The sequence below is a fragment of the Chenopodium album genome, chromosome 27, assembly GCF_948465745.1.
Source record: "Chenopodium album chromosome 27, dcCheAlbu1.1, whole genome shotgun sequence".
NCBI classification, from domain to species: Eukaryota; Viridiplantae; Streptophyta; class Magnoliopsida; order Caryophyllales; family Amaranthaceae; genus Chenopodium; species Chenopodium album.
The window spans coordinates 1481150-1494224 of NC_137860.1; the positions used below are offsets into that span (position 1 = coordinate 1481150).

General features: G+C 34.5%; 1 protein-coding gene and 2 pseudogenes across 1 annotated transcript; all 3 read left to right on the plus strand.

Annotated features, from left to right (window-relative positions):
• The first annotated feature begins 2028 nt into the window (after nt 1–2028).
• Nucleotides 2029–2127, plus strand: LOC145621752 (small nucleolar RNA R71; annotated as a pseudogene).
• Nucleotides 2128–9275: 7148 nt separating this feature from the next.
• LOC145618964 (organic cation/carnitine transporter 2 pseudogene) lies at nt 9276–10823 on the plus strand (annotated as a pseudogene).
• A 1043-nt stretch (nt 10824–11866) lies between these two features.
• Nucleotides 11867–13075, plus strand: LOC145618965 (small ribosomal subunit protein mL103 (rPPR7)-like). Its single transcript, XM_081673572.1, has one exon. The coding sequence runs from the start codon at nt 11867–11869 to the stop codon at nt 13073–13075; it is 1209 nt and encodes a 402-aa protein (XP_081529698.1).

The following is a 13075-nucleotide window of genomic DNA, read 5'->3' on the forward strand; positions in this document are numbered from 1 at the left end:
AATCCACAGGGAAATTGATCTTTCTACTCCTAATTAATTAATATAATCTAAATTATTAAGGTAACCAATTTGTTGTGTTTAATATGAAACTATACTACGAAGATTAAGTTTAGGGAGAAAATCAATAATAAGAAGGCCTAGGGTCACAAGTTTACCAATAATTAATATTCCGGGATAAAGCATAACAATCAATAATTAACATTGCAAAAATAACATGATTAACAGGCTCTCGCAATTTATTAACCAACATAGATCTAACAGGCTCTCGCAATTTACTAGATCTAAGTTCCTATTGAAAATAGCCTTTAATATCAAATTAACATCTGCTCAATTCATCAATTCAATATTGCTAAACATTCACAATCAAATTACATCTGCTCGATTCATAATCTAATTGCAAAGAATTAAAACAATTCAATAAGAAATTATCATGCAATATCAATAATCAATAATAACAAATTATCCCTTCATATTAATTATGGATCCCTATAAACCCTAGAATTAAACTACTCACACATAATTAAATCTAAAACATGCAAAGTAATAAAGTAAGCCATAAGGAATTGAAAGGAAGAAATTACTTAAATTAATTGAAATAGAAATCATACCAAGACGGCGAAATTACAAAGTAGTCAAGATCAAGAGTAAGGTAGAGAGAAAAGTCTAGAGAGAGAAAATATTAAGTAGAGAGAGAAACTGAAAGGGAAAGAGTAAGTATGTAATAAATTACAATCCTAAACGTACTTAAAACGAAAACAATTAACGATCCTAATTAGAACTAAATGCCTCGACAACTTCAGCTCCTAGAAACACGCGCCCGATCGGGCTAAGGGCCGCCCGATCGGGCGCGCCTTTGCTCGCATTCCCTCTTGCTGCGCACCTTGCCCGATCGTGCTAGGCCTCGCACGATCGGGCGCGCCTAGCACTCGAGGCTTGGTGCTTCCTTGCCTTGCCCGATCGTGCTATGCTTGCCCGATCGGGCCCTTGTGGCTCCTCGAGGTCTTGGACTTGCGATTGGGCTCGACTCCTCGGTCCAAACCTCGGTATTCCAAATACCGAGCCCTTAATCACCGGCTCGATGGCTCTAGCCGGCCTTGGGCTTAAACGACGGTCATGCTCCTCCAATGCTCGTAGTAGCTTCATAAAATCCCGGGAGAGTGCTCCAAAGGTGCAATTCCCTACAAAACTCAACCAAAACTACGAAAACACTAGAAAATGCATATTAGTAACAAAAGTGGCTCTAAAGAGCCAAAAACACTAGTAATTATGACTAAGGGACGGGGGTAAAATACTATATAAAATGGACATATCACTGATGATAATAATCAGGGGATAAGAGGAGTCCATAGTTGGTAGAAAAGCAAATTAAACGAAAATACTTATCTCAATGTTGTGTTGACCAAATTGACAATTATTGCGTCGTGAATAACCACTGACCTAAAAGACGATTCCGCACTACTCCGGTGCAGTAGTCATCAAGTGGTCACCCCCCAGAATAAGCATGGTGCCGGAATTTGTGTGCACTCACAAACCCGACTGGAACCAGAATACTTGCTCGAAAGCCGAAGGGATAAATTTAGAGAGGGTAAAAGATAGCTGATGTTTTTTGTGTGTCTTATGGAAGCAAGGAAACATGAATATATGTGTGTATATATTTTAAGAGGTTGTAGCATAGATTATAAAGCATAGCAAGGTGTGAAACGAAAGCAAACAATGAAGGGTAAAACCATCAGCTAGCCATTAAAGGCAAAAATGCCATGCTTAATCAACATTAACTAGCCATTAAAAGATCTAATATAATAAATGGGTAATTCAAGGGAGCATAATTACCGGCTATTAAGAGCAACCTCAATAGCCACACACAATTAATTATTAATGTGACTTTCTTTGTTTAACATCAAGAACTTCCAACAATCCCCCACAGGTTCAAAGATGTGAAAAGAAAGAAAGAAAATTGGTTTTGGGCAAAACAAAACAATTGCATAAGTGTCAATGTCTCGCGACTTGAATTAACACATAGTGGACATCAAGCTGATGGGGGCATTCTCTCTTCAAATCCTTAAATCTTTCCCAAGCATCATATGAAGTTTCATCCGCTTCTTGGGAAAAATTTAGGATCGAACTCCTCCACAAATTAAAGTTGTTCTATATGCAGGGTAATATTTATTATAGAAATTCATAGCAAGAGTACTCCCGTTAGTAATACCAAGGGCAGTCCTATTCAATCCATTATACCATAATTTAGCTTCACCGTACCACATAAAGAAAAAGGAAAAAAGAATCTCCTTTATTTGGTCCTGAGTGACCTCGGTTTACCTAATAATGTTGCAATATTGGCAGAAATCCAAAATATGAAGATTTGAATCTTCATCTCTAACTCCGCTAAATTGATTTCTTCCAATCATTGTAATAAACTGAGATTTAATCCCAAATTGTACTTCCTCGAGATTTGGTGTAGGAGCAAGATGTGGAAAATCCGTCAGGGACTGCTGCGAATAGTTGCCGGGTGGATAAGCAGTCGTCTCTGATTCTAGACCTATACTAAACAAATAAAAATGAGAAAATGTCCCAAGGAACTTGCGTTCTTTGAGACAAAAAAAATATCTATATAGACTACAAAAATAATCAGAAATAAAAATAAATTTGTTTTTTCGGCAATGACGCCAAATTTTGACAGGTTAAAGTCGTATCACCTAATCAAAATTAATTTCTAAAACATTAACTAATTTAGATAGGGAATGAAGTATGGTCGAATCCACAGAGAAACAATGTTTTATTCTTAATAAATTATTATAATATAAATTATCAAGAAACAATTAAGAATTGTGAGAATTTTACTATGACAATAATCAAACTAAGGGAATAAGCAACAATAAAAACCAATAATTAATACGCCGGGATAAAACATAAAAATCAATCATCAATATATACATTAACCAGATTATAAAGGGTTTTCGCTATGTATTATAATCACATAATTAATCTATCGATATTAAATTGCATCTCTCGAATCTTTATTTAACCATTTATAGATTAACCTGCTTATTGAAAGTAAGCCTAAACATCAATTCTCATCTCTCGAATCAATAATGCATAACTCATACAATTAAATCAGCGCTATTCTAATTGTATAGCGTTATAACAATCAATAGGAAATTAACCCAAAACATTAACAACCAATAATAATAATTATCCCTTCATATTAATCATAGATTTCCACAACCCTAGAATAAAAATGATCATATTTCAATTATTGGATAGCTTCAAACCCCATTTAGAGAATGACAATATTGTATGTGTGTTGTACACTTTTGCTAATAAATAATAATTTTAGTAGAGATTTTAGTTTGTTATTTGATGTTTATTAGATAGACACTTTAAATAAGTATTTACTAATATGGTCACTAAACCCGATTTAACCAGTAAGCCCATATAATAAAATTTCCGGGTGTGGACAGCCTTAAAATCCCAATTTTTCGCCTATTAATATAGATTATGACTTTACAGTTTCTATATATTTGATGAATATGTTTAATCAAATTTTATTTGTTGGATATAATTAATTTTTTTAAGAAAAAAATTAGACTTATTGTGCATGGCACGAGCCTTAAGCTAGTATTGTTAAAAAACACTCACAAATTACATGTAATGACTTGAAGTATCATTCATTCAGGTCAATAACTACAAATAAGCTATTCCGCATTGCATAAAACTAACTTTTTTATTCTTCGCATACTAGGGTATTAAATTATAGGAAAATTGATAAAAAAAAAAAAAAATCTTAACTTTTGTCCGTTTGCTCAAAATAATCCCAGATTTGGATTATTTTTAAATAGTCTGAACTTTGGGGGTCATTTGCTCAAAATGATCCCAGCAAGTCACCCAACCTATTATAACAATTTAAGGTGACACGTGTCATCACGTGATTGGTTGAAAATAAAAAAATCAAAAAGAACAATTAATAAAAAAAAACCCTACCCCAGGCCCAGCCACCAACCACCCTCACTACCACCAACCTCACCATCACCAATCAGCCCTCTCCCTATCCCGATCACCTTCACTGTCGGCGACGGCGATGCCTTTTCCCTTACCCCTGTTCGTCAATCTTTCCCCCCAAACCACACCAATCCACCACCACAAAACACTAATAGGCATGCCCACCTTGAAATCTGAAAAAAAAAAAAAATGAAAAATCCTCCTCCATCGTATAAACCCCCAGCCGTCCCTCCCTGACTCTCTAAATCCTAGAGACAGGGCTTTCGAGGTAGGGAGCTAGTAGTGGCTGGGGATTTGTACAGTGAGAGAGAAGGTTTTTAAGATCTTAATATTGGGTTTGGCGGTGATTGTTTTGGGACGCGATCAAGCTAAGGGAAGGCAGAGTGGGCGTCTCGGCAGCTCGTGGTAAGGGATCTGGGTGCGGTGTAGGATGGGGGTAGGTGGTGGACCTAGTCGGGTTGGTAGGAGGACTGCCGGAATCTATCGTGGGTGGTTGTTGGGGTTGCGTGGGCGGGTGAGGCTGGTTCCTTATGTTTTTTAGTTTTCTTTTATTTAGAAAAAAAAATATATTTCAACTAATCTGGTGGTGACACGTGTCACTTATTAAATCTATAAATATAAAAAATTACTTCCTTAACAAGTTACCGTCACTTAGGACCATTTTGAGCAGATGACCCCAAAGTTCGAATTATTTAAAATTAATTCAAAGTTAGGATTATTTAATTTTGAGCCAACCTATAAAAGTTGGGATTATTTTTTAACAAATTTTCCTAAATTAAACTTGTAGGGTATCACTTTTAAGTTTTAATTCTAATTGGTTCATTTTTCACAACAGGTCTGCAAATCAATTACATATCATTATTAGAATGCAAAAGCTAATGAGCGTCCCCGGGGCGTTATATAAAAGAATTGAAAGTGGAAATATTATAGTAAACTAACATTAATTACATCGAATGACGTATGATTTTGTCATGCATTCCTAACTTAGGGCATGTTCACATTTACTTAATTTCAATTCAATTCAGCTCCAATTAGTTCAGTTCAGCTCCTAAATTCCCTCTCTCATAAAATATTCATTTCAGCTCAATTCAGTTTAGCTCAGTTCAATTCAGCTCCAATCACTTCAGTTCAGCTCCAATCACTTCAGTTCAGCTCCAATCAATTCAGTTCAGTTCAGTTCAGTAAATATGAACATGCCTTAATACTATTTCAACCAATATAATTATTTCTTATCTAACGGCTGATCAGACGCTAGTTAGCAAGATCCTTATTAGAAACACTCCTAGAATATTTAAACAATGTCGGTGCAAAGTTTGCGCACGTAGCGGCCAAGCCACTATGTTATAAATGCAACTACATTGAGTTCCAGCTACCTTATTATGCACGAGGTGTAAATGAACGAAAGAGTGACTTCACATACACCGTAGTTTTTACTATTAAAGAATGACTTCAAAGTTTCAAGAGTATATAATAAGTATATAAGATCATAGGGAAAATTTATCATTATTGTCATTGTCTAGAATCTCACACAAATCAAGGATTCTGAAGAAATTGAATCTGTTAAAAATCTTAACAAAATTATTTTGCCAGATTTTCATTTGATAATTAATTATATTGTACTTAATAGAAAGTTAAAACATAAGTTTTATACGTGGTTGATTATATTGCGTGATCAATCATCATGAGAATTACTTTGTTAGTGTCATAGGGGTTACCCGATCAGTGTAATAGTAGTTACTTCACTAGTGTTATATGAGTTATTCATCAGTCAGTGTTATAGGGGTTACTCATCAGTCAGTTGTAGGGGTTACTCAATCAGAGCTTACTTTATTCTTTTACAAGCGGTCACACAATGTGACTAGCCACACATAAGACCCACTGAATTTAAAATACTTCCAATCTGTTTGATAAGTGGTTATAAACAAATTACTCTTTAACATTTTTCCAATCCTTCCTCTACGGCTCTACATCACTTAGTCCCCGTAAAAAAGGAAAAAAAATAAAAATAAGAAGTTCTAGTTTATAATTATTATCATGATAAATAAAAATTTATTTATTTAGTGACATTTGTGTAAATAAAGTAACAAAATATTAATCAACAATAAATCAATTTTTATGGTCCACATTAAATAAAATAAATAATTGATTTATTTACGAAAATATCACTAAATAAATGTTTTTTCACAAAAAAAAAATCATTCATTATTTATTTATTTATTTATTTTTTAATATTATATTCAGTTCACCCTTTGGTTTAATCCAGATTTGAGGATCAATTCTTGGTGATTAGGTTTCACGGGTTCTCCCTACCAAGCTAAGTGCAGTTTCATTCACAAACTATATATACATACTCAGTATCTTTCAAAAATATATACATACTCAGTATGTCATTTTGAATACACAAACTATTGCATGTTTTGTCAGCTGGTTTTATATATTCTCTATTGATTGGATGATATACTCGATTGATTGGATGATATCCATTATTGACTGGATGATATATTCTATCATTGCTAGATATAGCCTATTAGCTATATAATATAATTTTTTTTGTTATTTTAACCAGTTCACCCTTTGGGCTATCCGGATTCGAAATCAGTTCTGGGTAGTTAGGTTCCAGTCCCCTCCCAATTGTTGTTGCGGGGGATCGAACGCGAGTCCTCCTTACCAAGTGTACGTAGTTTCCAATCACCGCTACACCAATAACCAATTGGTATATGATATCATTTATAATTGTGTCTAGGATATCTTTTATTAATTGGCTTGATAATATTCTCTATTGACTATATACGACTAGATGATATCCTCTATTAGTTATATGATATCATTTATAATTGTGTCTATAATATTCTTTATTGGCTGGATGATTATTAGCTATATAATGATATTTCTAACAAACCGTAATATCCTCTACCAAAGATAAATTGTATATATCCTTATAATTGTTTGGTGCGACTTGCTGCACCCAATACCTTCTCTTTAAAATATACTCTTTTTTTTTTTTTTTTTTTTTTTTGAAAACTTCTCTTTAGATTATACTCGTAACGATCTAGATCTTCATTTAATTTTGATCTACAAACATATTCATTCTGCTGAAAGAGTCAACCTAGATATATTAGTCAATAACTCAACAATAAATAAATCATTTCCTAGTAATAATTTTTCCGCCATATATTCATTCCTTTTATTTTTTTTATTTTTTTTATTTGCTATATTATGACATTCATTTTATAACCTACCATAATAGTTATTCCAATCTAACAACATATTTAATCTGATTATACATATTTTTTTTTTCACATATATTTTACATACTAGGAAACTTTTAGTTAAAAAAATATTAACATAGAATTAAAAAAAAATGTTATTGTAATATATTAATTTCCAAGATTATTATAATATTATCATTATTTTCTCAAACTTTCATCATTTGACAATAAAATTTACTTTAGTAAAAAAATAAAAATCATCTGATAGCATACTTTGTATAAATCTTAAAATTAGAAACATTTATAATATAAGAATAAAATCATTTGGTAGCATACTTTGTATAAACCCCTACTACTCACTAAAAATTTATTAAAAAATTGATTAAGGAATACTAATTATTCTAAAGTAAAATGAAATCAACTAAATTTTCATATTACGCGGTCAAAGTTTGTCAACAATTTAAGGATAAATGTATATAAGTTCATATATGGGTACTTTTTTTTTTGAAACCTCATATATGGGTACAAATCTATGCTAATATTTTCATTTTCTTATATAAAATGTTATAGCTTCTAAATTTTTTATTATTATATCATTTTTTATACAATCCAAATCATTTATGACATTTTCTACACCAAACTTATTAATAGTCTGTGATGTAGAGTGTACTCGATTAAGGTTGTGTTATTCACTTATTCTCTTTACCCAACCTATAGTTGGTGCTATTGAGGCCAATTTTACCTAAAAAATGGTTATATCGAAGAAAAAGAATATTTCGATGGCAATATCAAAATAAATATAATTATTACTAGTTTTAACAGAGTATTCTTTGATTAATCCTTCATATCTTGCTTGATATATGCGAGCGCATGCATGTGTTTTGAGATGATCGAGATCAATATGCTACACATACACAGGTATGTTGTATGTATATATGCTTGCGCATGTTCTATTCCGAGCCAGAAGGAATGAATAGAAATTTCATTGAAGAGAGATCTTTGGAAATAAGAAGGGTCTAAAACAGCATCTTTTTCAAATGTATTTTGATATACTTTAGGTCTTTAGCTATGATCTTGCTTTGATTTTTAATTTATTTATTTATTTTTTTGTGTTAGTGGGCTAGTTTGTTGATTAATAATAAAAAAATAAAAAATATCCTATGCAAGCGATGCGGTAAAAAATATACTTATTTTATACGAATACCAAATTTCTTGGTTAACAATTTAACATATAGACCCTGTTCTTTTGAACTTTTTAGCTGAATCGAACAAAGAAAATAACTCAACACGCTAATTATATTAAAATGATCGAGGTTAGCAAAACAATAAATTATATTACAATATAATTATTAATTGTCCTAATTATTAATTACAGTTTAGTACTTTGTAATAAGTTGATGAGCTGAGCAAATATTAGTAGAGTAAAGCTGAACAAGTGAACACACAACTTAAAATAAAAAACGAGACATAAAATGGCCTGTTCACTTCAGCTTAATTTCAGTTAAGTTCAGTTCAGTTCAGCTTCAATCAGTTCAGTTCAATTCAGCTCTTAATTTCCTTCTTTCATAAAATATTCATTTCAGCTTTACTCAGTTCTATACAGCTCCAATCATTTCAGTTCAGTAATTATGAACAGACCCTTTGTATAGACTTTTAGTTTGCCACACCTCACTAGTCACGTTATATTATTCCATGCAAGTTACACGTACAATCAAAAGTGACGATTACATCAACCATTTTTCTATGTTAAAAATTGATCCCTTCTTGTCACTACTTGGCTATATATATACGGAGTATACAAACTTCATTACTACCACTTTAATTTAATTGTCAGGGAGCTGAGCTTAGCTTGCAACATAGCCAATATCATAGCCCTACAAAAGCAGGTATGTATATTATGTACTTATGTAGGAAGATTAAATTATTATTTTGCATTTAATCTCCTTATAATTTCTCTGATAATCATTTCTAATTTTTCTTGATGAACTTTGCAGGTTATATAGATATTTAGATAGCCTCATATCCAGTAATTGTAGTACAAATCAAATTTTATTTTTCCTACTTACCAGAATGGAGCAAGTTGGTGCAACACATGTAGAAGAGGCTACAAGATCCGACCAAGTCCGGCCTTCAATTTCTATAGAAGAGATGATCGAGAAGAGTGTAGGTCGTGTAACCGCGACTCAGATCTTGCAAGCCATTCTCACATCACTACCAACATTTTTCGATAGTCAACAAACGTACATTAGTATATTTGCTCATTCTCAACCAACATGGCATTGCACAAGTAAGCATAATACCTCTTGTAATAAGTCTAGCATATGCACCCTTTCGAGGAACCAATGGGCTTGGGACATTGGCAACAACGTGCATACCTCAATCATATCACAGTGGGATCTCGAGTGTGCTAGTCCCTTCATCACCGGCCTCCCTACGACTTGCTACTTTGTTGGATGTCTATTAGGCGGGTTGGTGCTAGCCACACTTGGTGATTCATCACTAGGCCGAAAAAACCTCCTTTGCCTATCTTCATTGGTAATGTCCCTTGCTGCCCTAGCATCTGCATTTTCTCCCAATATTTGGGTGTATTCGGCTTTTCGTTTCTTAAGTGGGGCGGGTCGTGCCCCAATTGCAGTTTGTGCAATAGTTTTGATGACGGAAAGAGTTGGCAAAAAATGGCGGTCACAATTTGTTATGGTAGCATTCATCCACTTTTCATTTGGAATTTTGGCACTAACTGGCGTTGCCTACTTAACAAGGTTTTCGTCTTGGAGGACCTTGTATCTATGCATTTCGATTCCAGGAATCGTATGTTCTGTATTATGTTATTTTTTCGTCTATGAGTCTCCTAGATGGTTATTCATGCAAGGGCGAGAAAAGGAATCCATGACCGTCTTAAGGAAATTAGGAACACCAACCCAAGTTTACTCGACCTCGATTACTATTACCAACAACACCGGTACTAAAACGACGCCCACCAACACTAGCCCCTTTGCAACCCTTAAGATTTTGGTCGAGAAAAGATGGGTTGTACAACGATTGTTGGCATCTATGGTCTTATCATTTGGCGTCGGTCTTATGTACTTTGGCATGTTTTTAGGTGTTGGTAATTTGGGGTTTAATATCTACTTAACGTCGACATTCAGTGCATTATTGTCCTTGGCCTCGTATCTACTCACTTTCCTTTTTTGGATCCAGAGATGCAATAGACGGACCTCTTTGCTCGGGTTTTGTACCATAAGTGGTGCAACGAGCATAGCGTTTTCTATAATAGGAAAACATAGTCATGAGGGATTATTTATCGCGTTAGAGCTAGTGTCTTTATTTTGTGCATGTATGGCATACAACATAGTGCTGATGTATGTAATAGAACTATTTCCCACTTGTATTAGAAATTCAGCCTCATGTCTAGTAAGGCAGGCAATGTTTTTAGGCTCGGTTTTCGATCCGGTGTTGATCTTATTTGGGAGGCTAAACATGGTTTATAGCTATGGGGTGTTTGGTATCACAATGCTTCTTTGTGGGCTGCTGGTTATTTTGTTGCCTGAGACAAGAGGCAAGGTGCTTTGTGATACCATGGACGAACAAGAGACTAGGGATAGAATTAATGTGAAATAATGTGATAGAACAATAATATAATGATCAGATTGTCCTAATAATGAAGTATCAGCCGGCAGCAACAACGAAGGAAACATTTACTTTAGTGTTTTAATAAATGCAATATTTAGACTTTTGATCACTATATTGTATACTTATTCTCTTCTTTTTTAGTCGACATGTTTAGACTATTTGACACAGTTTACAAATTTTAGTTTGAATAAATTTTGTGATTTATAGTTTTGATAAAAACATATAAAGTCTAAGAAATCTTGTCAAACTCATGTCAATGCATACTTGATTGATTTTTACTTATTAATAACTAGAGGTATTTACCGTTGAAACATGGGTTGGCAAACTTAATAAAAGATTTAGCGTGTCGATTAAAAAAATGAATTTGACCGTATTGGGCACTGATATTGCCAAGTCAAAAAAAAGTCATTGCTTAGGCAAATTATCTAATGTAATAGAAGTTACGGGCTTAAATAACAAAATGTGAATATTAAATCAACAAATAATATTTTTATCATTTTTTGATTTTGTTATGTTTTTAAAATCAATTATTGAAAAGTACCGTGCATGGCACGGGAACTAACCTACTGTAAAAAAATATAATAATGTTTCTTCTATCCTTGCACTCAAAAGAGTACGTGACCCAATTTACATATGATATGAGTTAACTTAAACCAAACCTGAACTTTATACTCAAAAGTGCAATTGACCCAGATCACAATTGACGGAATCAATACCAACTTGCACTTAAAAGGATAAACATGTCCGTTACAATCAAATTCAAACTTTACTAGTTTGATTACTTGAAATGAACTCACACTTATAATTGTATTATAACTCCGAAACTCAATCTAAATAAGACCCAATAAACCAAGACTTGACATGAACCGACCGACCTACAACAAGACTCGATCCGAATAAGACCCAACCCGACCTGAATGCCTGTATTGACAATTTAAGGGGTAGCCCAACTAAACCTTTTTTCTAGTTTTAAGTCTTTGAACGATTATCACTCTCTTCAAACCACTCAAAACCTTCATTTCTCCTCAACAATGGCGGCTTCTTCACTGCGCAAAGCACTCACACCAAAACCAAGCTCACCCCTTTTCCACCCCTCTCAACTCTCCTCCTTCTCCACCACCACTCTCTCTCCTCCCTTTTCCTCATTTCGCGCAGCTCAATCCTCCATTGTTACAGAATCAAACCCCACCAAAATCGCCGACATTCTCCTCTCTCAATCCTCCTTCTCCGCCTTCACTCGCTACCGCCCCATCTACCCTTATGCCGTCCGCAAGCTTGCCCGCGCCAATCGCTGCGATCTCGTCGAAACCATCGTCAAAGATCACCTTTCCAAGAGGAAGAAGGTTACTGAAGGTTTCGTGCTTCGATTCATCATGCTTTACTCTGAAGCTGGTATGACTGACTCTGCTCTTCGTTTGTTTTATGATTATGGTCCTCAATTTCATGCTAGTGAAAAACCCTTTTGTGCAATTCTTACTGCGTTGTTGAATAATTCGAAATTTGATGAGTTTCATGAGGTTTTTGATTGTGGTGCTGAGAAAATGTCGGTTTCGCCGAGTGTTAAAGCGTATAATTTGAAATTGAGGGCGTATTGTGAGGAGGGGAAGGTGGGTTTGGCGGAGGAATTGTTGGTGGGGAAGATGGAGGAGGAGTTTAGGGTTTCGCCCGATATTCATTCGTATAATGTGATGTTGGGGGCGTATTTGAAGGGGAAGGATTGGGGGAAGTTTGATGAGATGTTGAAGGAGGTTTTAAGGAGGGGTTTAGAGAGTAATGTGACTACTTATAAGCATATGATTGTGAGGTTGTGTAAGGATAAGCAGTGCGCTCGAGCTATGGAGTTGTTGAAAGAGATGGAGGTTAAAGGTGTAAAGCCGAATGCAGCTTGTTATAATTGGGTTATTTATGGGTTCTGTAGGTTAGGAGCTTTGGATTCGGCTAAAATGGGTTTGGAGAGGATGATTAATGACGGGCATGTTGCACCGTCTTCGTTGACATATTATACCTTGTTTAGGCATTTGGTGCAAGAAGGAGAGTTTCTTTCAGCATTGGATACGTGTAAGGTGATTCTGAAGAGCAAATGGGTGCCTCCATTCGAGGCAATGGAGGGTTTAGTTAAGGGTTTGCTTGAAATGTCGAAGAAAAAGGAGGCATGTAAGGTGGTTAAGAAGATGAAGAAAAGGCTACGGGGACCTGCTTTGGTCTCATGGGGAAAGATTGAGTCTGCTATTGCCTGGTAG